The sequence below is a fragment of the Puma concolor genome, chromosome C1, assembly GCF_028749965.1.
Source record: "Puma concolor isolate L17-30 chromosome C1, mPumCon1.1.hap2, whole genome shotgun sequence".
Classification (NCBI taxonomy): Eukaryota; Metazoa; Chordata; class Mammalia; order Carnivora; family Felidae; genus Puma; species Puma concolor.
Window position 1 is genome coordinate 183,968,474 of NC_141674.1, and position 25,088 is coordinate 183,993,561.

At 40.1% G+C, this 25,088-nt stretch overlaps 1 protein-coding gene across 6 annotated transcripts in view; it reads right to left on the reverse strand.

Moving 5' to 3' along the window:
• HECW2 (HECT, C2 and WW domain containing E3 ubiquitin protein ligase 2) overlaps positions 1 to 25,088 on the reverse strand; it is a 369,345-nt gene that overhangs the window by 131,344 nt on the left and 212,913 nt on the right. For all 6 annotated transcript variants that reach the window (XM_086719188.1, XM_086719186.1, XM_086719189.1 and 3 more), the window contains 4 exons: positions 22,705 to 22,812; positions 12,427 to 12,521; positions 6,508 to 6,583; positions 1,930 to 2,099 (listed from right to left, as the gene is read on the reverse strand). In XM_086719188.1, coding sequence (XP_086575314.1) covers positions 1,930 to 2,099; positions 6,508 to 6,583; positions 12,427 to 12,521; positions 22,705 to 22,812 — 449 coding nt within the window. The remainder of the gene's footprint in view (positions 1 to 1,929; positions 2,100 to 6,507; positions 6,584 to 12,426; positions 12,522 to 22,704; positions 22,813 to 25,088) is intronic.

The following is a 25,088-nucleotide window of genomic DNA, read 5'->3' on the forward strand; positions in this document are numbered from 1 at the left end:
TACCTTCATGTTATCTTTAGAAAGATAACATTTTCTTTTTCTTTTCTTTTCTTTTAATGTTTGTTTGTTTGTTTGTTTGTTTGTTTGTTTGTTTTGGGAGAGAGAGAGAGAGCATGGCAAGAGGGAAGGGGCAGAGGGAGAGAGGGAGAGGGAGAATCCCAAGCAGGGATCTATGCAGGCCTCAATCTCACAAACTGTGAGATCATGACCTGACCTGAAATCAAGAGACGCTTGATCAACTGTGTCACCCAGGTGCCTCAGATAAAATTTTCTTCTTAAGGACGAGGATCTCCAGATAAGTGATGAAGCCGGGAATCTAATCAGAATCATTTCATCCCATTCCTGATATTATCCATTCAACCACAGTGATGTGAAAGGTTCCAGCCAGCTTTATACTTAGGCACTACTAAGTTTATTTAGTCATAACTATTAAAGTTCCCCAAAGGGCCATGTCATCTAGTAATTTGCTTCATGGAAAAAGCACTTGCTTAGAATAAGAGAACAGCTGCCTCTGAACAGCTAAGTCACATAAACACTTCAAGCTTCAGTTTCTTAACCATCAAAATGGATGGATGATGATCTCATCCCTTATGCGCCCTTATTATGCACACAAAGTTTAAGAATTTTGTAAATATAAAATGTTAGGAAAAGAAAGTTATTGCCAATATCATTACCAAATCCAGTATGTGCCTTCTAAAGCTCATAGTGAGATACATGCTATGTCTTCTAGGCTTCTACATATGTTAAATTAAGTCGCGTGCCTTTAAGAATTTTTTACTATGTGGAGATCATAAGCAGTTTTTTTAAACCAGGTGTAAGAAAACATGCAATATTTAATCCATTTAAATAACTATAAGAACTTCTCAGGAGAAACATCTTGCTGTGCTGGCAAGTCTCGAAGAGCAGTACCTTTTTTCCAACTGGTTTTAGATCCCCGAATCATCTCCCTCCCCATGGAAATATTTCTACAAAGTTAGAACATATTGTCATTAAACACTAGGGAATGATCTGATTAACTATGCAACTCCTACGCCAATAAAGGTTTACCTAGAAACACTCTAACACCAGTGTGTGAAACATGTCTTAGATCTCTGAGAAATGGTGGCAGAGTTCATGCTTTGCTCATTAGATGAGAAACAATATCTCTGTTCACTCCTTGATTTTCCCTAGTTCTAATGAGAAAACGCTTTGCTGGATTTCACTGATATGGTGCACTAAGATGACTGGTAGCATAATGTGGCTGGAAGGAACGTCAAAGTATCTATCACCAACACATCAACGATCTGGCTTCCCTCGGGATGACAACTACCTTGAATGGCTTAATTAACCAAAATCTGGAAATCCAAAAAACATTTGCCAAAGCCCATAGGGAGAGAAATTCCTCTAATCTGTACTGAATACATAACTAGAACAAAATATAGAAAATTTGGGAGGGGGGCTTTACAAGTTTTTATTTTAATTCCAGTTAGTTATACAGTGTTACATTAGTTTTGGGTGTAAAAACATAAAAATTTTAAATAAAAACAGGATCAGTGTTACTGACTTTTCCTTCTGCTTCAGGCTCGAATATGGCTCTGCAAGTCAATGTTATTGAACCTGTCCTTACTTAAAATTTTAATATCTGTTCATCATGAATTTTTTGCACTGATTTTCATTTTTTAAAATATTTCACTAAAATCTTAACTTTGATTATTGAGTCTTCTGGCTCCCTTCAGTCACGCGCCCGAGATCAAGGACCTCACCTGCTTTGCCCTATTCCTGGCCCTGGCTACAAGGGACTGTCTCATTCTCCTCCTACACTCTTCCTAACAGAATCCTGAGATATCTTAGCCATCTTGTCCATGCTCATAAACAGCTCAACAGTACACATAAGAGAGATGAACTAGGCCAAATTCCTGTCAAGTAGAAGATCCCTGAGGATCATCTTACCTCTCGGTGCCAAATTGGATTAGTGGTGTTACTGATGATAGTAGACCTTCTCTCCTGCCCATGGTGGGCACAGGTGGGGAAACTGCTCTTCTTCCCTGGCTGAATGGACATCTTAAGATAAGGATCAGGATTGAAGAACATCCCTTTCTTTAGCCCAACTGCTCTAAGATCTTGAAAGAAAGAGAGGGGGAGGGAGGGAGACAAAGGGAGAGGGGGGTAAACAACAGTAAAACAATAACAACGTTATTCACACTATGATTGTTGAGATAGGTAAGGACAAGTGAGTTATGAATAATTCCAGCAGAGGGGGAGTCTCTTGACAGGCTGAATAAATGAAGCCAAACATTTACCATCACCTCATGCACCTAAACTGACTTCCTGGGAACCATTTTGATTCTAACGTGTGTCTTCACCACCATTTTGCTATGTGGTTTGGCAACCAGCATTTCACACAGTATCTTGAGAGAAATTCTTAGGAAACAGTTTATTTTTTTTTTAAAGAATGTTAATATGTTCTTTCATGAGAGAAAAATTAAATCTCTTCTACATACATATAATGAAATTATAGACCTATGTTTAATTGGGGGTGAAACTTCAGACCACACATTCAGTTGTACCACATTTAAAATGTTATATATTCCACAAATGTAATGAATATTAGGGGGAAAAGAAAATGAGAAATATTTCTAAAATTTGAATGCTACCTGCTGTATTAAATAATTGTGAGTCTACTGGTTAGTAACTTAAATATTTGATGGCTGTCCCAGAACATCTTAGATTCACCAGCTGCTACTTCACAGTATGTGAGTTGCTAAAATTTCTGGCTAAAATCTGGTAAATGGAGAGACTGACACTTTTCAAAGGAGTGAGGATAAGGGACACCAACATGTCAGGTAACAAACCCAGCTCTCCCAGGTCCTCAACACCTTTCTGAGAATATCAGTTTGAATAAGATTGGCCTAAGAGCTAAGGGATCTTGAAAGCTTCTGGAATAACGGACCGTTTCTAAGCAACTTGCTACAATTATGATCAGTCTAGGGAGGTCCTGACCAATAGTCCAGAGAAAAATTCTGCAGATCCCTCTGAACCTCCAAAGACCTTTGGATTACCCAGATCAGCTGGGCAACAGACTCTGTATGGTGACTGTCAATGATGGCAGGTTCCCTGAGTCATCCTACTCAAGCCCATTCTTGAAACTCAAAGTCTTTCCTAGAGGGACAGAATTGGTGGGGTTGCCCATAGAACCACATTGTCTAGGGAGCCATTCCTGGAGGAGGCTCACCCATGGCCAACAACAACTTGTGGCCCAGAGTGCTGTCTAATAACAACTGACAGCCGAGTTTCATATGTCAGCAAAGACCGAAAAAGTCAACCAGGAGGCCCTTATGCTAAGGACACTGCATGAAATACAGTAAGATCTTTGATCTGAAGAGAAAAGTGAAGGAGAAGAGAAAGATGAGTAAGGCACTTCAGAGAAGCCACTGTCGTCTCTCTAGCCTTACAGTCCCCACTCCTGGCACTTCATAAGCTACACAGTCATCTTAACACAGCATCTGCAACTCACTATCAATTTAATGGTGCTACATGTTTTCGCGTGGCTTTATTCGGCATAAAATAGCTCCAAGAGGAAAACACAATTTGCATATTTACTTTCTTACCTTTCTCAATTAGGCTCACCTCAGACTCAAAGACAAGAATAATAGTCTTTAGATACTAAATCTACTTCTAAACAAGGGATTTCTTTGCAGTAAATGAGGAGTAACATGGACGGAAATGGCCGCCACAAAGCATGACAGAGCTAAATTATTCATGCAAAGCATTCCTTTGGACAAAAAGCATTCCATCAGAAGATTACGCCACTGTGATGAAAGACGCCACTATTAAATAACCCTCATATCAAATTTTTCCACAAGGAATGCTGCACAAATAAATCTTCATTAATAAATATAAGAATCTACCAACTATTTGTAGTCTGATTATTCTGTTCCTTTATCCATCTCATTTCTGCTCTGGCTTCCCCATTTTGTCTTTTATATATTTTACTGCTCATAAATGTCTGCATCACCTAATAGATCAACTAAGACCTCAAAGTCACAAAAGTATGACATGCTAAATACCCTAGTTTAAAGTCTTATTTGGAGAAGAGGATTAAGATAGTAACCGAAACTCAGTTTTGGGGGCACTTGGGTGGCTCAGTTGGTTAAGCGTCCCACTTTGGCTCAGGTCATGATCTCATGGTTCGTGAGTTCAAGCCCTGCCTTGGGCTCTGTGCTGACAGCTCAGAGCCTGGAGACTGCTTCGGGTTCTGTGTCTCCCTCTCTCTCTGCCCCTCCCCCGCTTGCGCCTCTGTCTCTCTCTCCCAAAATTAAATAAACATTAAAAAATTAAAAAAAAAAAAAAAACACAAACAGCTTTTGTTTTAGCTGTAGAATTCACTAATTCGTGTCCCTACTTACCACAGAGAATCAAGAGTAGAACATTTGCGGGCAGACATTCTACAATGCTTAAATGCTCTTCGCTAAACACTATTATCACTGTCAATATGCTATAACTGGATTAGTTGTTCAGAATTACCATTATAGAACTGCTTTCATCTTATATAATTTTTAGTCACTTCTGTACACCATCTGCAAATATCTGACCATACATTAGGAAGTAAAACAGATATAAAGTAGCCAGCCACCCTGTGTACTGAGGTGGGATGTTGGAAGAAATTATATTTAAAGAAGAAGCATCTGGTGATGCCCCAAAGCTATTTCCTACTTTTTAGGAAAACGTCCTGGGGTTTTCAAGTTCTAGCTGGTCATTCTCCTGCAGTGAATTAATTAACATCTCTGTTAATTGGAATGATATTGATCACTTGGAAGCTTAAGGCAATGCGTCTAAACTAAGAAGACCATGGTATGATTAAAGTAACCATGGAGGTGGGCTAACTGTTCCCTACCAATACACGAAGGATTTCTGTACCTGCAACCCCTCAAGACTGTGAAGGTCTAAAGCAGAGCCAAATAAATGCTTCCAGGAGACACACAGACATTGAGGGTAAGGGTAAGTTCCACTGGCAGTGGAACTTCAAAGTGCGCTTCTAAAAACCTAGAAATGTTTTAAAACCTGAGGGTTCCAACCAAAACATACTTCTTGGCCAGAACTGAACCATAAGCCACCAGTTTACAACTTCTGAGATCCACCAGAGAACCAAAGGCAAAAAAAGGCTTTCATAGTAAGTAAACTCATATAGGGGAGTAGGAACATGCTAGAACAGAAATAGATAACTCTGGAAGGCCATGGGCCAGCAATGAACTAATGTGCACACTTTCATCATATGTGGTAATTATACATCATGGAAATGTTTGTTCTCAAGATCAGTTTTCTCTCACTCTTGACGATGTCAATTTTCATCCACAATACTTTTTGCAGCCAAGAAAAGTGAATCTAATTTAAAATTTAGAAGCACTGCACCAATGGAAAAATGAAAACAAAACATCTTTTAGTGACAGACATCTGTTAGACTGCATTTTATATGTGTCATAGCACAGTTGTCTGTTTTAAAAGTTCATTTCAAAGACTGATTTTCTTAGTGTCTTCCTGACTTTATGACTGCCAATTATTTTTTTTAAAATCAGTAGCTTTCAAACGTTTTTGACCGTGATCTACATATGAAATATATTTTATTCTGAAACCCAGTATACACATACATAGGTGTGGGTATATTTTGTGTGTGAAAGTTTTCAGTCTGTATAAACTGATGTTCTATGAAAAAATATTTCCCTTTGGTGAAAAACTCTGATTTTTCCCCCATTCTTTTTTTGAACTGTTGGATTCAACTAAATTAAACTTACAAAACACAGATGAGTTCTAACTCACAATCTGAAAAGCAGCACATTTTCATAAACAAGCAATTAGAATATTTCCTTAATCAGAAAATAAACAAAAAAGTTGCCTTATCAGCTTTCCAACTTTTATGTGAATTTCTCCACAGAAATAGGAGGAGTAACCTTGGCTTATTTTTCCTAGTCTCCAATATTTTCCTTTCTTCAGATGAGCTAAGCACATACATGGTTTTCAAAACTAAAGTTCTCCAGTAGGGATAGCATATGTTACAGTGTTGTTTTTAAGTAACTGTATATAATTACAGTCATTTTATCACTAGAAAACCTGGAAGAAATAATTTCTGAGTTTATATTAGTAGCCTAATTTTTTCATGGTAAGAAATATACTTGAATTTCCAGAACTTTTACCAAAAAAAATAAATAGTTCACATATCATATGTAAGACTCTGTAAGGGTGCCTGGGTGGCTCAGTCGGTTGAGCGTCCAACTTCAGCTCAGGTCATGATCTCACAGCTCATGAGTTCGAGCCCCATGTCAGGCTCTGTGCTGACAGCTCAGAGCCTGGCGCCTTCTTCAGATTCTGTGTCTCCCTCTCTCTCTCTGTCCCTCCCCTGCTCACTCTCTCTCAAAAATAAACATTAAAAAAATTTTTTTTAATTAAAAAAAGAATCTATAGACAGAAGTAACTATTCATGCCTTTGAAATTATACACTTTCAAACTGGACATCACGTTTAAAGACACCTTTACCTGACAACGTGAAGCTGACGAGTTTCCGAGAATGCTGATTTCCGGAAGCACCTCCTTCCATGCCTTCTGCCCCCATCTGCAGAGGAAAAGCACATATTTGAAGTTTCACAGGAGTATGATGGTACCCAACGTGCTTAGGCAACCACATATATTTACAAATGTGATGATTTTTTGTATCAAACATGCATTGTAGTATATGCCTTTCATATACTATAAATCTTGGAATCCAGACACATAAAAATGCATATTTTCAGAGACGAGAGAAAGAGTCACACCTAAATTTAAATCATTACCCCAAATGAAACCAATATGAACTTCTAAATTTCCTGGGACAGGAATCAACCTACTTTATGTCCTTTTACTTCTTTGATAAGAATATAGCTGATATGTAGTGAATGTACTTACATTACTATTACTATATTAAAATGTTCCTTTCAGTTAAAAACCAAACACCAGATTCCTTTAGATTTGCTAGGAAAACAGAATAAACTAAACAGGTGATTTTTCTCAAACTCATCCACATATATGTAGAATTACCCTCCAATTACCTGCCAAATATTTCTGAGTCACCATGTGGATGCCCCACTGCCCTCGTAGACTCCTATTTTACTGTGCTGCAGGTACATGGCACAGCTATTATAATTAGCAGTTGTAAGAGTCTGCAGTGCTGTTGTACTGATTATTGTATTGTAAAAGTTTTTGTAAAGGCTATCTCACTTGAAACCTGTCATTTATGGACCACCAAGTATGGCAAATTTAGCTTTTCTCTCAATTAATGTACAAGTAAGTGCTCCACTTATGGTACACTAGGAAAAAAAAAAAAAGGTCTCCCAGTTCTCTAACAAAGAAGCTCACAACGCTGTAAGAGACTGAACTGAAGGCAGAATATATTTTGAATAATTGGGAAACAGAGACCACATATTAATTCTAAACTTTGGATTAAACCCTTCCATCTAAATTTTGCCGCACTCCCTCACTTTTTAAAAAATCATCTACCACCATTGGGGCGCCTGGGTGGCTCAGTCGGTTGAGCATCTGACTTCGGCTCAGTTCATGATCTCACAGTTGCTGAGTTCAAGCCCCATGTCGGCTCTGTGCTGATAGCTTGGAGCCTGGAGCCTGATTTGGATTCTGTGTCTCCCTCCCCCTCTCTGTTCCTCCCCCTCTCACACTCTGTGTTTCTCTCTCTCAAAAATAAATAAAGATTAAGAAATTTTAAAAAAAAATCATACACCACCAAATGCAAACTGATAGAACCACTGTGGAAAACAGTATGTGAGTTCCTCAAAAAATTAAAAAGAGAATTACCAGATGATCCAGTAATTCCACTACTGGCCTCTTACCCAGGGAAAATGAAAACACTAATTCGAAAAGATATATGCACCCCTATGTTTACTGCAACACTATCTACAATAGCCAAGATATGGAAGCAACCCACGTGTCCACTGATAGATGAATAGATAAAGAAAGTGTGACATATATATATATGTATATATATATATATACATATATATATATACATATATATACACACACACACACACACACACACACATATATATATATACACACACACACATACATACAATGGAACATGGAACATGACTCAGTCATAAAAACAATGAAATCTTGCCATCTGCAACAACATGAATGGATCCAGAGACTATAATGCGGAATGAAATAAGTCAGTCAGAGAAAGACAAATACAGCGTGATTTCACTCATATGTGGAATTTAAGAAACAAAACAAATGAACAAACAACAACAAGAAAGACAAACAAAAAACCAGACTCTTAAATATAGAGAAGAAACTGATGGTTACCAAAGGGAAGTGGATGGGGAGATGGGTGAAATAAGTGATGGGGATTACAGAGTACACTTAATGTGATGAGCACTGAGTAACGTATAGAATTGTTGAATCACTAAACTAATATAATACTGTATGTTAACTATCCTTCAATTTTTTAACCTCATATACTTCTAAGAAATAAAACTTTACTAATCCAAGCAAAGTTGAACAATTTAAAAATAAATTCCAGGGGCGCCTGGGTGGCTCAGTCGGTTGAGCGTCTGACTTCAGCTCAGGTCATCTCTCGGTCCATGAGTTCAAGCCCCATGTCGGGCTCTGTGCTGATGGCTAGAGCCTGGAGCCTGTTTCAGATTCTGTGTTTCCCTCTCTCTCTGACCCTCCCCTGTTCATGCTCTGTCTCTGTCTCAAAAATAAATAAACGTTAAAAAAAATTTTTTTAAATAAATTCTATTCAAATTTTGAAATATAAATTTCTACTTCCTTCTCCTTTTCTAAATGTTTATTTATTTATTCTGAGGGAGAGAGTGTGCACACACAGGTTGGGGAGGGGCAGAGAGAGAGAGAGAGAGGGAGACAGAGAGAGTCCCAAGCAGGTCTTTCACTGTCAGCACAGAGCCCAATGTGGGGCTCAATCCCACGAACCCATAAGATCATGACCTGAGCTGAAATCAAGAGTCGGAAGCTTAACCGACTGAGCCGCCCAGGTGCCCCTCTACTTCCTGTACCTTAATCAAAACTATTTTGCATGGCACTTCACTGATTCCTGATGCTTTCAAACGTCATCTGCAGTATAATAGGGTATCATCCAGGTATCTTTAATTTATTTCATCCATAAAACCAACTTTGTGATAACTCTGGATTGACTCTCAACAAGTATGTCAAGTTTACCATATTGCGTTGTTTCTCTCTGACTCACCATCCCCAGTTTAATCGGAAAAGACACAGCAGCAAACTGGCCAGATAACGGATGGCTGTCTCTGTCTCATCCTGCTTTCACCACACACATCCCTGGACCATAAAGCAATGAACAGCGTGAGGTGGTACAGACTGCTGTGAGACAGACACTCAGCAACCTGCCCTCCAAGTCCTGAGTACAGCCTGATAAACCATAGCTTCCCACCAAATGGACCACACTGCCCAATAAGATGTGTTCCCTCCAAAAACATGAAGTCTCTTCCTGCTAAGCTACACCGATGCTAAGTGAGTTAAAGGAGATGAAAAAGATTCATGGTCAGTCTTCATTTAAACGTGTTGGAAATGTTATAAGATATTACAGAAACACAAGAAAATGCCTTCAAATTCTCATTTTAAAAATATAAACCACTGTCTGGCAAAAGCTAATGTGAAACAACTCTCAGAGAATTCACAGATAGCGTCCTGTACTACAACTGAGACAAATGCTCTTCTGAAGTAATACTCATGAATTCAATTCATCATTTGTGACAAGAAAGCCAGGAAAGACCAAACATTATCACTAGATACAGGAACATCGGTGATAAGAAACACATCTGCACTCAATGTTTAAAGAGAGATTTTAAATAAACTCACGCCACAGATTCATTCCAGGAAAACCCAGAAGGAACACTGACAACCAAGTGTTGAAACAATACATGGTAGTGAGTGATGCTAGCCTTTATCTGTCCCCGAAGCCAAAGGATTTCCTGTTCCAAGTGTCAGAGACACGTATCACTGAGTACTCTGATGAATGACAATGACGTCAAAGTACAAATGACAGACAAGACGCAACTTTTTTAAAATCCTTGATTCATTGCAAAAGGATGTATGAGAAAGGAGGCCATAAGATGATGATGGCAGTTCATTTTCTTCCCTAGAGAGGTGCTCAGACACTTCCTCCAGGGCTATTCTTTGCATATGGTCATAGAATAATCAAACTAAAATATCAATGTTGTCAATCAGTCACAATAACTAGACACATGTCATATAACTAGGTGACTATCATGGAAGCACAGCACTTATCCCCACCATGAGGTGTCCCCCAGACTTCCAATTTTGGACATACACCCAATTGTCTCAGCTGGGTCAGAAATCTATTGACCACCAATTCCATTATTGTCACCCTTTGAACAGAAATATTCTATTCTGACTGCCAGAGCTATATCTATGAAGCTTTGATGGTTCTCTAAAAGCTGTCTGAAGAAAATTAATTATCTACAAACTATCCACAGGCTTTGACAGAGTAATCTCAATGCAAAATCAATGGAATGACACCAGTGTTCACTACGCTGTAAAACCCTGCTGCCTTCAGTGATATCTGATCACTTAAGTTGCTCAAGTCTAATAAAATCTGAATCTAGAAAATCATGTTTGGAAGTTATTGTCTAATTTCACACACAGTTAATTTTTCAAAGGTTCTATTATTAAAGACCTCACTTTTCCACTTTTGTAATTTTTCTTTTTAGAATATCAATTGAAGCACATTCCACCGCTTAGTATGTGACATGGCAGATTTTGTAATCAATGACTGTTATTCTCCTGGTGACCTTCAAAGCTTGTATAATAAATGTGGATTATTCTTTTAAATTCTAAATTATGTTTACTACATGGGAACTCAAATATAATTCAAATGCAAGTAGAATATTTAGATACTAAAGATTTTGCAAATACTATTCCCACTACCTGAAATGCTCTTCCCCCCACCCCGCCCCCACCCCACCTCTTCACCTAAGTATCTCCTAATCATCCTTCAGATTGTCGTGCAAACAATCTTCCTTCTTCAAGGAAGCCTTCCAAGACCTACTTGATCAGGATAAATTCTACTAGTATGTGCCCTCATAGCCCCATTTTACTCCCCCTCACAGCAATTATCACTCAAATAAACATAAATTAATTTAGTGATGTCTCTTGTACCCACCAGACCAGTGAAAGAAAGGACTGAGTTTTTGCTTGTCATGTCATCCCCAATGGTGAGTGCAACGGCTGGTACTTAGCAGGTACCCAATGAATATTTGTTTGAGTGAATAAATGAAAAGGAAAGACTTCATGATATACCGTTGTTGGTTCAAAATGCCACCTGCAGAGATTACTTTCTGAATTTCAGGGAGTCAACATGACTACTTGCCTATTTCCAAAAATGCTTGCATCTATAAATGCACACGTACACAATACACATGTGCGTGCACACACACACACACACACACACACACACACACTGTGATAAAGGTTCTATATTGTGGGAGTCAGTATTTTTCTTCTTTGCTTTCATGATCTGACTTTTATTAATGGCTTATTAAACCTCCAATGCTTTACATATCTTAGACTCTAAGAATCTCCCCAAACCACCTGAACCCAACCACCCATCTACAATGAGTACATACTACAAAGCTGTTAGATTCTAAATTTAGTCAATGGAGTGAAAAACCACAAAATTGTGAAAAATAAACCTTCAGAAAGTACCATGTTGAAAACGTATATATATACTTGCCTGCAAAAGTCTAACACAACCAGTTTCCTTCCAAACTAAATCAGGCATCTCTTTCTTCACTTGAGGGCCTGGTGAAGAGGGGGACTTCTGTTGAGTGGCCATGTTATACTAAAAATGTGTGGTATATTTAGGCTCTAGCGCCCAACTCAGCATCTAGGAATCTGGTGCTCAGACCTCCTGAGGAAATAGCACATGCATGATCCCCATCTCACACTCTTTGGAGTGAAAGCTTGTAAAGACGACTGCGGGTAGAATCACACAGGATTTGAATTGCTATTTTCCCCTCTTACTCACTGAGCTCATGTAAATTAAACTCAGGTAAGATGCAATGCCACCATTTCCTCCCAACCAGTCACCCAGACTAAATTTAGACCGAGTTTAAGACTAAATTTGATGGCATACTCACTAATTTGCTTCATGAATGGGTTCTCTGAAGAGTTGACCATTTGCAGAATTGTTATAAATCAAATCATATTTTTCCACGATTCGTATTATGGATCCAGGTAAGCCAGCCTGTAAGTTATTTCCTTTCCTACAACAGTGCCCACGCTGTTGCGTGTTTCCTTTTTCATCGTTCCTCATAACCCTGCCAGAGCTGCACTGGCAAAAATAGAAGCTGAGGGCCCGGGGGGGACCTCATGAGGAAGCCGGCAATGAGGGGCACTCACCATCACAGCAGGATTCTTCACGGTGATGCAGGGGGTCGTGGCTCGCAGGGCTCCGCTAATGCCGTGGTAGTATTTGAAACAGATTTTTATCTCAGCTGCAAATTGATTGGAGAAAAACAGTAATTTCAACACTGAAACTAGTCATTTAGGAATCAGCTGAAGAAATCTGCCACACCCCCTGTCAGAAGATCCTACTCTAGACTCTTTGAATAATCAATCCCTTCTTTTCCAATCAAAGAAATAAATTACACCAATTCCTGTTTGATTTTACAGAGTTCTCTGAAATTTTCTATGAATATCCCAAAGATATGAGAAAAATAATGCACAAAACAACACACCAAAATATGTATAGTGTAGGGACAGGAAGAAAACTAGTCACCATTTATCGAGGCGCTCCACAGCGCACCAGACACCGTGGTTTGTCGCCGCTCATGTTGTTATTTGATACCCACTTCAACCTTGGGAGGCAGAAATTCCCATCCCCATATTACAGAAGAAGTGGCAGGGTTTGCAGAAGGTCAAATAAACAGGAAATGACAGAGTCAGAACTCAAACCCAGTCTGTGGGACTCCAAAGCGTTCACTCCTAACCTCTACAAAATAGACTGCCACTGTTAGTGGAAATACAAAAAAGCAGTCTAACAGAGTAAAAAAGAATGCTGTATAGATTCTGCAGTGATAGGGAATCTGTATTTTAATTTTTCAGGTGGCTTCAATGTAGTCACTAGACAGGGATCAAATTTAGGAACCACTGGCATATAGATACATAAATATATAGATCTGGATAGATAAATAGATGGATAAATAGACAGACAGATAGAGATATGTGGAGATATATATACCTCTCTCCCCACAGGTGCATGTGTACATACATACACACACACACACACACACACACACACACACACACACACACACACATAAAATTTGAGCTTGATGAAAAGCAATACAAATGCCAATTATTGATTTTGGAAAGTAATTACAATTTCAAAGACCATGAAGGCAAAATGTGTCAAAGATAAAACCCACAGCCGCTAGAATTTCTCTGTATACAGAGTATCTGAGTCACTGTAGTGTCCCTACAAGACGCATTTTCCCCAAGGTGTCATTTAAGGCAATGATGTCATAGGAAATGATGCTGATGGACAGGCACCAGGGAAGAGTCACAGCCTAGAGAAGTGGGGCTCCTCTCTCAACTGAGTCACCTGGATTATTAAAGTGGGGCCACTAGATGGATTCTCCCCAAGAAGTTACTCTTCTATCAACTCTCCTGACTGCACCAAATGGTCTCCTACAGTGTATTTGGTTTGCCGATTTTAAGAGAAAGAATGCTTTAAAAAATCATTTTAGGAATTTACATAGGATTAGGAATACTACGTACAGGAATACAAAACTGTATTACATTTTTCTGTCAATGACAAAATACTAAAGCTTAAAAAATTAGCTCTGTCATGAGGGAAAATATTGAGTGTTTCCATTATGCATGATGATCATAGTGCAGTGACTCACAATGTAGTTAGCATCATCAAGCAAAAGATTTTTACCACGTACCCATCACAACATATGCCTGACAGTGCAAGAGAATCAAAGAAAGGTTTCTGGTCTAGCAGGTGTTCTTTGTGTAGCTGTTAGGATGACAATTTTACAGGAAGGGCTAAAAAGGAAGAGCGGCCGGGTAGCAGAGTGTGGAGACCCCGAAGAAGATGAGCGACAACACGGTGCAGTCAGAAAGGCCTCATGGAACAAATAGGTCTGGACTCACACTTCTAGATGAGAAAAATGGAGCAGAGATGATAACGGGTGAGGGGCGGTAAAGCAGGGAAGCAGGAATAAGCATGCTGAGTTTGAGGAACAGCAAGATGACGCACACAAGAATTCTAGCCGCACTATGACTTCACTTGCCTGGGAACACCTCTGCAAAGGACTTTCCCGAACATTAACACAAGCTTTTGGTTATTACTGAAATAGTGACAGCTGTACAGGTCTGCGCAAACCCTCCTCTTCCACTTGCTTTCTTCCAAGACCAAGAGCACGTATTCTACGAGAACAAAGCTAACACCATGCACAAAGCCTGCCAAAGCAGAACAAGCCTGATGGTGTGCACGAGGACTGAATTCTGCAGGCATGAGCTCATTAGGATCACACTCAAAATGCTGGCAACCAGCGGTCTGGGAATCCGCCTGCAGCGGCACCTCATAGATCAGATCAGCGGTAAGGGAGTGAGCAGCTCATTTTTCTACAAAGAGAAGTGCATTTTTATAAGACATCTTCCCCTAGCTCCCTCTCAAGTCAGGATGCTATCTCCTCTTTTGTAAGGTTTTAAGAGTCAGCTAGGTAATAGATTATGAGATTGGAAAAAAAAAAAAAGGGGGACTGCTGATTTTTGTGTGTAGGATGTTGATAGCCAGGCCTGCTTTGCTAGTGAACCCATGTGGGGTGTTGTTTAATCCTTGCTATAACAAAAGTCTCCAACCCCAGTGACAAATTAGGATCCTTGAAACTATAAGATAAACTCATTCTGAATTGCACAGGATAGATTTTGTGGACATGATCGCCAAAAACACGACAGAGCTAACAGCTTCATAATGCTTCAAGGCTAGATGCAAAGCCAAGGGGATTTGCACAGATCACCTATTACAGAACCAAACACATAGGCTGGTCATCAGAGAGAATAACACAGTACTGGACAGAACTAGTCGTTTGCGCCTGGACTAAAACACACGGGCCCCTTCAGCAGAACACCAGTGAAGACTTCTGTCCCCTAAAATACACCAACGTTCCACGCTGACAAGGTGAGAGCGTTCCTCTTCAAACATTAGTGTTTTATGAGGTCACTCAAGACTTTTTTAAATGGTGTTACTAAATGCAATCTCCTCTGAGAGAGAAAAGACAGAGAGCTGCATTCTGATTGACGTGCTTAAACATTTTAGCGGTGGAAAGAGGTAACTAGGAAGAAGACTCAAAAAGGGTGGAAAGGGGAGCTGGCATTCACGCTCCTACTTTAGCTACAATCTGTAAGCACTAACTGCAAGAGGAAAACAAAAAGCTACTTCTGAGAAACAGATACACGGACAGATAACAGTAAACATATGAATGATGACTGAGCATCAGATACGGGAGGAGCCCGCCGCCTGCGGCAGCGGCCAGCCCTGTGCACAGGCAGGGGAGACAGAGGCCTAAGGAGCGATGAATGATCCCATGTACCTGAGAATGGTTTCTCCACAGCCCGATGTGGGAGCCAACATCTCCTCCTACCGGTCTCAGATTACGGAAATATATATATATTAAAATATGTGTGTATGTATATATAAAGTAAGAGTATTTTCTCCAAAAAAAAAAAAAAAAACCCGCCTTTTATAAAAAGCATGTTGGCTCACTTGCTAGGGTCTGGTTGGGCCAGTGATGGTGGTGGGGGGCCGGGGTCTTGGTGCTTGTGGTCCTGGGCCCAACGGGCAGCATGGAGGGGCCACCCCAGATTGGGACATCTCCCTGCACAACTTCAGCACAAGGCTGTGAGAGCAGCTCGTCCACTTCCACGTCATGTGGCTGACACACTGGCTCTTCCTGTGGGTGGGGGCCATGCCGCACCTGTGCAACCTCGCCGTGGCCCTGTGCAGCCACTACGATTCCATCCCCGTGTCTCCTCCCTCCTCAGAGACACTTGTGGCATGACCTCCACTGATCTTACCTGGCACTTAGCCAGGAAGACCAACAAACAGATGTTTGTCAGCTATAACCTTCAAAACACAGATAGTAACCTCACATTACTTGTAAAACACAGGATCAAGGAAGAAATGGAGGCTTATCCAGAAAAGTTCTAGCAGAGTGGCAGAAATGAGAATTTGTAACTTACGTACAATATACATTTAAATAAATGGACTGAATTAAAAAAAAAAAAAAAAAAAAAAAAGCTTGTTGCCTCAGAGGGCAGCAAGACAGGAGAAGGGTGAGGAGGCCTCCTGCTACATTAGCTACATTAGCCTATAAGGACCTGCCATTAGGGGCACCTGGGTGGCTCAGTCGGTTAGGTGTCCGACTTCAGCTCAGGTCATTATCTCATGGTTCGTGGGTTCAAGCCCTGCATCGGGCTCTGTGCTGAGAGCTCAGAGCCTGCAGCCTGCTTCAGATTCTGTCTCCAGCTTGTGCTCTGCCCCTCCCCAGCTTGTGCTCTGCCTCTCTGTCTCTAAAATAAACATTTAAAAAAATAAAAAAAATAAAAAAGGACCTGCCATTGGCTGGGCCCGCTCTAGCCTAGGAAGGAAGGAAGGAAGAAAGCACCACCCAAATGGCATCTTCCTCTCTCAGAGGTCCCTTCTGAACGGCTAAAGCCAGTCATGAATTATGGAAATATATTTTGGTGCCTTTTAGTAATCTTCAGGATACTTTCATTTAAAGGTTTACTACAATAAAGACTTGGCAGCCTCTATTTAAATGCTGACCAGACATAGAAGCCCGCTTATTTTTAAATTTTTAATTTACGAATTTTAATGAAGACATTTCCCAGAGCACTGGTGCTGTGGGGTGATGGGAGGGGGATTGTGGGGAGATAGTAACCTTGGGCTTGTTTGGGGTGGGGGAGGGGAGGTCAGGGAGGTGGAAGGGAAGTTGAACAGGGTTTAGGAACTTAACCATGCTCCTAAGTAAAGGGGTTTCTATAACTGCATGATTCTGACATTGCATTTAAAAAAATTTTTTTAAGTATATTTATTTTTGAGAGACAGGGAAAGAGAGAGACAGCACAAGTGGGGGAGGGACAGAGAGAGAGAGAGAGACAGAGAGGGAGGCACAGAATCTGAAACAGCCTCCAGGCTTTGAGCTTTCAGTGCAGAGCCTGACACGGGGCTTGAACTCATAAACCGTGAGGTCATGACCTGAGCCGAAGTTGCATGTTTAACCAACTGAGTCACCCAGGCGCCCCTGACACTGAATTTTTATTTTTTTTAATGTTTATTTTTGAGAGAGAGAGAGAGAGAGAGAGAGAGAGAGAGAGAGAGAGAATGAGCGGGGGAGGGGCAAAGAGTGAGTGGGGGAGGGGCAGAGAGAGGGAGACATAGAATCCGAAGCAAGCTCTAGGCTCCAGGCTCTGAGCTGTCAGCACAGAGCCTGACATGGGGCTCAAACTCATAAGCTGTGAGATCAGGAGCCGAAGTCAGATGCTTCACCGACTGAGCCACCCAGGTGCCCCCTATGACACTGCATTTTTAAGGCAACCATTGTGTTTCTGGGTTTGTATATGAATAAAATATTTTCAGACAGATCAAATGAAACTGGTAAAAGTGCTTGCCTTCGGGGAGGAGAAACTGATGACTGGGGCATGAAGTTGAGGAGATACGTTTACCTTTGGATCTTTTCAACATTATATTCTTTCATACACTACTTATTCAAAAATTATTTTTTAAAAAGAATCTCAACTCAGCTACATTAACTCCGGGCATTAGTATAAAACTTCATTTCAAGCCCTCTCTGAAAAAAGATTCTACAGGCCACCCTGTGCAAGAAATGGTTTTATTTCAAAGGCTGGGATCTCATCATCACTTTAAATAGCAATAAGATTCACTTAGGCAGTCACTAATAGCTTGTTCCTATTTAGAAAGTGTGCAATTTCCCCAGGTTTCTAGAAGCTGAATATTTTGAACCATAAAGTAGATGAAATGGAGATGCTCTTCCTTCAAGCATTTTTATTTAAAAAGAATAATCTTTAAAAAATTCAACTTACTGATTTTATTAATTCTAAAACAATTAAAGCAATTAATTCTAAAACATGATTTTCACCATGGTCCTGTGTGCTTTTATTATATTCTTCGTACTATGACTCTTATTCACAGGCTCTTTTATTCAGAGGCCACAAATTGGAAAAAGTAAATACATTTTAATCTTCATGCTTTTGAGGAAGTCTGCCCACATTTCCAGTGACATGCTTTTTATTTATTTATTTATTTATTTATTTATTTATTTATTTATAATTTTTAAATGTTTGTTTATTTTTGAGAGGGAGAGAGAGACAGAGCATGAGCGGGAGAGGGGCAGAGAGAGAGGGAGACACAGAATCTGAAACAGGCTCCAGGCTCTGGGCTGTCAGCATGCAGCCCGACACGGAGCTCGAACTCATGAACCATGAGATCATGACCTGAGCTGAAGTCGGATGCTTAACCGACTGAGCCACCCAGGTGCCCCGTTAACCTATCATTTATATGTTACTACAAGTTATCTTCTCTTTACTAAGGGCCAATAGAGCCTAAAATGGCTCTGCTCCTCCTCCTCTGCGAAAGCTCAGCTAAACAATCATGAAAATCAAAGATAGATAATACCGGTGTGGAGGTAGTGGAAACCTAATAGGATTAGCAAATGAACAGGATCCAAAACCTAATGTATGAGAGTGGAAAATAAAAAGCACCAAATCCATCCAAGGGGCAAAAAAAAAGGCCTTCTGATGTTGGCAGGAAGGGGCTTGGGAATGGAGATATTTAGGGCAAAGGCTCTGAACAGTACCAAGGCCACCTGCCTCCCTTACCTCCCCAAAAAGCCATTCATAAAGCAAAGGCCTTTTGTCAAGGCACCGTATGCTGGCAATCATACTTCCTAACCTGAGTGCCAATCAGAGACACAAGCCACTTACATGTCGGATGCTCAGTTTCCTAACCCTGCCCACTTCCCAGGGCTGAGACAGGTAAGATGTGTAAAAGCACTATATCATTTATATAAATATCAATGTTCTGATACTATCCTCAATGATCACAAAGCAGTTTATCACACAGCAATGAAGTTCTAAGCTCATTCACTGATCCAGGATTTAGTGAGCTCCTGGAATAGTGTGTGGCACACAGCTGGCACTTAATAAATACTTCATGATGGCTGGGGAGAGAAAGATGGACAGATGAATAGAAGGAATGAAGGAATGACAAAAGCAGGTCTGAGTGAATGAATGAATGAACGAATGGCCAAAGTCTATGAAAGACTACAAAGAATAACAGAGACATCCTAGTATGATAAGACAACTTTGAAACCTTTTACATTTCGGGGCGCCTGGGTGGCGCAGTCGGTTAAGCGTCCGACTTCAGCCAGGTCACGATCTTGCAGTCTGTGAGTTCAAGCCCCGCGTCGGGCTCTGGGCTGATGGCTCAGAGCCTGGAGCCTGTTTCCAATTCTGTGTCTCCCTCTCTCTCTGCCCCTCCCCCGTTCATGCTCTGTCTCTCTCTGTCCCAAAAATAAATAAACGTTGAAAAAAAAAATTAAAAAAAAGAAACCTTCTACATTTCAAAGCTCAAGATGCATCCTGCAAAGATGACCCATTCAGCTTCTGCAAGCATAAGCTCATCTGAGGACTATCTGACAGTTTGGTGACAAGTAGGTGCAGAGGAAGCTGATCCTCCTCTCCAGGGTCTAGGAAAGTCATGTGCCCAAAATTACACCTGTCTTTGTCCTTCAAATTCATTTAAGCAGGCCCCGTAATAATAGAAGTCTGGGCTGCCTGCCTCCTCTGGGTTTTTTTCCAGACACACTAAAGCCATCTTTACATTCAGAAAGAGCTTAGAGGGGGCTGAGATCAAGGTTTGCCCATGCACTTAGGGCAATTTTCAGAGAATTTTAATTTTATTTTGCCTGAACTTCTGTTGAGCTAAAGATAAATTTTCTTTCTGAAGATGAAAGCAAAAGTTTTTAAATGTCTCAAGTTTTCAAGATCAGAGGTTGAAAATATAGAAGCTGTCTAACCCCTCCCCACACAATTTTTAGAAGTTCCACACCATCGGCTCCAGAGGTTCAAGCAAAACTTCACTGTGCCGGAAGTCCCCTTAGGTCTGCTGTAGGGGTTAAAAAAAAAAAAAAATGATGTCTAAAAGACACGGACTACGCTACTAAGCACTTAGATAAATACCACCTTAGGTTTTTACACGTTGAAAGGATATGAATGTGTGCTGAAAGAGGCCTCATTCTGATTAATGAAGATAAATTTATTCTAAAACCAAACTTTCTGTAATTCTCATTCACCGTCTTGGATTTTAACATACACGACTTTTTCTAGTCCTTACAAAAATTCATTGCTGAATATTTCCGGTTTTATTTTCTCTAGTTTTGTGTGTGAAGAATTGAGATGGAATTTAGAGGAGAAAATAAAACAACAACAAAAACCTACTCTTCATTCCCAACTCCTAGTGTCAATGTCAAGCTTATTTCTATTAAACACTAGAGTGAAGCATAAAGAAAAACATTCAAGACAGAGATATTAGTATATCCTGATCGGCCAGGACATTATGAATCTCTAACGCCTTGGGGAGGAGAAATAAAATCAATCATGGCAGGGGCGCCTGGGTGGCTTAGTTGGTTAAGCGTCTGACTTCGGCTCAAGTCATGATGTCATGGTTCATGAGTTCGAGCCCCGCATCAGGCTCTGTGCTGACAGCTCGGAGCCTGGAGCCTGCTTCGGATTCTGTGTCTCCCTCTCTCTCTCTGCCCCTCCCCAACTCTTTCTCTCTCTCATTCTGTCAAAAATAAATAAAAGCTTAAAAAAAATCAGTCATGGCAAATGAAATATCTGCAAGTGGGGCTTTTCACAAAAAAAAGTTCCAAATTATAACAGTATGTGATACTAACATCTTCCCCGGTGTTCACCTGAACCCCATGGTATGAGGCTACACACTCCATCCGGAGGCAATCGTTCCTAGCAGGCTGGCATTTTGGAAGGAACAGGAAGGTTGTTTTACCTTTTCCCCTGAAATTCAGTTGGCAAGATTCTCTGCTACGTCAGCCTCTTAAACCCTGGCATCCTTTCAAAGGAGGAATCACACTGAATGAAAGTAAACCCATTCCATTTTCCCCACTTCTTTTTCTTATTAATACATGGTACTGCCAGCTGGGCCAAATGTTGGAAAGTAAAGTAGAAAATAAAGCAGAAATAATAAGTAGAAAAACAAATGTCCCATAATCTCACCTCCTCGCAAACAACCCATGTTCACATTTTGGCAAATCTCCTTCCAGATTTTTTCCTATATGTTATGGTATTAGTTAGAATTATGTTGTGTGCATCTACCTGTTTCCCCCTTACTTACTGATATATCATGAACATTTTCCCTTAAAAACTACATTCCCTTTAGGTTTTCAAGAGACTCTAGTCAAATATTGAACTGTGAAAAACAGATAGTTCTTAGGAGAGAGAAACGTGATTAGAGAAAGTTATGAAATGCTGACTTACCAGTAGGGATGTGGAAGAAATAATCTAACGTCTTTAATGGCAATTCAAAGTAACAGATATTAATCTTTGAAAATAACTTTTTATATAATAAAAATTTATATACTTGAATAAAAGTAAGTTCATAGCATGTTCCCATTTAATCCACCCTTACTTTATATTTTAAGGTTTAATAAGTACAATCCTTCAGTACTAATATCCACACATATACACACTCTCTCTCTTATATTAAATCTCTTGAATATAGAAACGTTAATTCTTACACAAACTAAACAACTCAGAAAATTTTTAAATAGCCCATTTTCTACATTAATGAAGAACTGTGTAAATGTAAAAGTTAACTTGAACCACTCAGTAGATCGTGTATTCATTCACATTTCTATCTAGCCTACAAAAATGTACACACCATGTTCTCAATAACATTAGTGGCAAATATAAATACTCTCCTTCACCCTAAATAAAAAGAGATGAGCTATTTCTGTGAGCCATGTACTATACAGAAGCATTTGTATTTGCAAAGAAATACAACATCAGATCAACGGGGTAATGGCTGAGTTACCTGCAGCCAATTTCTTATTCTTAAAATTGACCTCTATGGCAGTTTGCCCAGACTCTCTCATCGAATTGTAAAGACGAGGACCCGAATGCAACAGTTATTCCGCTGCTGGGAAAAATAATAGCAAAGTATTCTGAAGACAAATAAAATTCTTAAGTTAACTGAAATCTTGAGTTATTCTTTCTGCTCCCGGAAGTTAATATAATAAATATTAATTACGAATGTAGATACAAGGTTATATAAAAATGTGTAAAGTATTAAAATAACCAAACATGACTTATATACTATGCACAAGATATATGTAATGTGTATATGTATTATACACACACATATATATTTACATACACTTTATTCAAAATATGTGAACATTCTCTAACGAGCATTTTCTAAAACAATATATTTCCCAGTTTGAGGATACATGGCATAAATATGAAAATCAGAGCCAGAAACTTTTATAATAAATTCAGACAAGACTCCCTAGATTTCTGTATATTTATGGAATTTCAGTAACAAACTTCTACTTCTCGCTGAGTACTTACGTTCCATGAAATAGGGCCCAGGCTCAATTCTCCATACGATTTGCCCTTTTTGGGTTCCAGTCACTCCCCTGTTTTTAGAATCCCAGAAGTTGGCTGGAGAATTCTCATCTGGAAAAACCAAACACTTTTTCAGCTTAATCACAACCTATGTCTCCTCCCTTAGTTCAGACTAATACAAGTTAAAATAAAAGGAGAATAAAAAGGAAATAAAATAAAAGGAAAAAAGGAAATAAGAGGAAAAAAAGATAAAGGGGGAAATATTAATGAACACTATTATTACTGACCAGCTCCCAGCAGATTATTACCCTGCATTTCTGTCCTTGCACTGATACTGAGGAATTGGGGACAGGGTGGAAAGAAGTTGGCATTTGTGGGCTTGGCCCAGTTAATCAATGTTGCCAAAAGGCAAAACTGGGAAGAACACAGGCTACAACTACCTCAGCGTCAATGGTGAGCTGATATGTAAGAAAGGAGTTGGGTGTGCTCCCATCTATAAAATCCTATATAAAAAAGAAAGGAAGAGCATAATTGAGAGAATATAATAGAACTTAAAATGGCATTTAAAAAGGGGGGGGCGGGGCGCCTGGGTGGCTCAGTCAGTTAAGCGTCCGACTTCAACTCAGGTCATGATCTCGCGGTCCATGGGTTCGGGCCCCGCATCGGGCTCTGTGCTGACAGCTCGGAGCCTGGAGCCTGTTTCAGATTCTGTGTCTCCCTCTCCCTGACCCTCCCCCGTTCATGCTTTGTCTCTCTCTGTCTCAAAAATAAGTAAACGTTAAAAAAATTTTAAAAATAAATAAATAAATAAATAAAAGCGGGGGGGGGGGCATTAAGCTATGAAAATGAGTGAGGACACAGTATGGGTTTGCTATGAACAGTATTTGGGAGACACCAACCAAGTCACCATGTCTGGTAGGATAATCTTTTACAAAAGGCCAGAGGCCATAAACCTCAAACAACACAAGAAAAGGAGAGAGAGAATGTTTAGGCTTTTGTATGGATAGTAACCTGAAGAATCAGCCTGATAGCATTTTCCAAGCTTTCTGACCTCCTGGCACACAGAAAATGGTAATATTTGTAGGACACACTGGGATAAACGAAAGACATGCTTATAACTTAAAAGGGCAGGCAGGGAAACTCTGGCTGCACCCAGCTCTGCCCCATCACCTCAAAGGCTGAAAGGATTCATATTCTATAATTTGCCCTCATCACACTAGTTTGAAGTTCTGTCCTAGGGCCCAGAATAGAAAATAAAACTGAAAACATGAAAAGAAGACCATTCAGAGTTTTACAGGCACATGAAAATGTATACAGTGATACTGGCTCTGAAAGTCAGATATTTTCATTTGTTTCCCCAAACCCCTTTCCCAGGAGGAAAGATTAAAGATACATTTTAACTGAGAGCTGGGATAAATTAGACATGGTGAAGTAAGAGCTACACCAAAATAAAGTAAAGCTGGAGAAAAGGTCCCAAGCTCAAGGGAATAGGCCTGAGAAGAAACGTCCCCTGCAACAAAGGGGGCACCCGGGTGGCTCAGTCAGTTAAGCATCGGACACTTGATTTCATTGCAGGTCGTGAGGTCACCGTTTCAGGAGTTCAAGCCCCACGTCCCTCTTGAGATTGTCCCTCTCTCTCTGCTCCTCCCCTTCCATTCTCTGTCTCTCCGAAAACAAATAAATAAACTTAAAAAAGAAAAAGAAAAACCTCCCTTTTTTCACGCTTCTGAGCGTGAAAGAACTAGAAACATGGGCCATAGCGAGGAGTCAGATAATCCAGCTCTGGGAGACTTCCGTCTGTGTCTGTGGTTGCACTTGGAGCCTACTATTTTCATCATATTCATAAGTCAAAGAACTCTAGGAGGAAAGGTCCTCCCATGCCGTCTGCATTAGGCACATTGCAAGCTGAAGATTCTTTCTGTGAAAAGCCAAGAAGGAGCCACTGTTCTTTATAAGAATGGAAAAGCATAAACACTCATGCCATCACCTGCTCTCCTAAACAAACAACACAAGGCACACCACTCCATTCCATCACAGAAATAGAACAACAATGCCAATATTTTTTTAATGTTTATTTATTTTTGAGAGAGAGAGAGAGAACGAACACAAGCAGGGGAGGAACAGAGAGAGAGGGAGACACAGAATGTGAAACGGGCTTCAGGCTCTGAGCTGTCAGCACAGAGCCCGACGCAGGGCTCCAACCCACGAGCTGTGAGATCATGACCTGAGTTGAAGTCAGACACTCAACCACCTGAGCCACCCAGGGGCCTCAACAATGTCAATATTTATTTTTTTATTTATTTTTTAATTTTTTTTTAATCTTTATTTATTTTTGAGAGAGAGAGATAGAGCGTGAGCAGGGGAGGAACAGAGAGAGAAGGAGACAC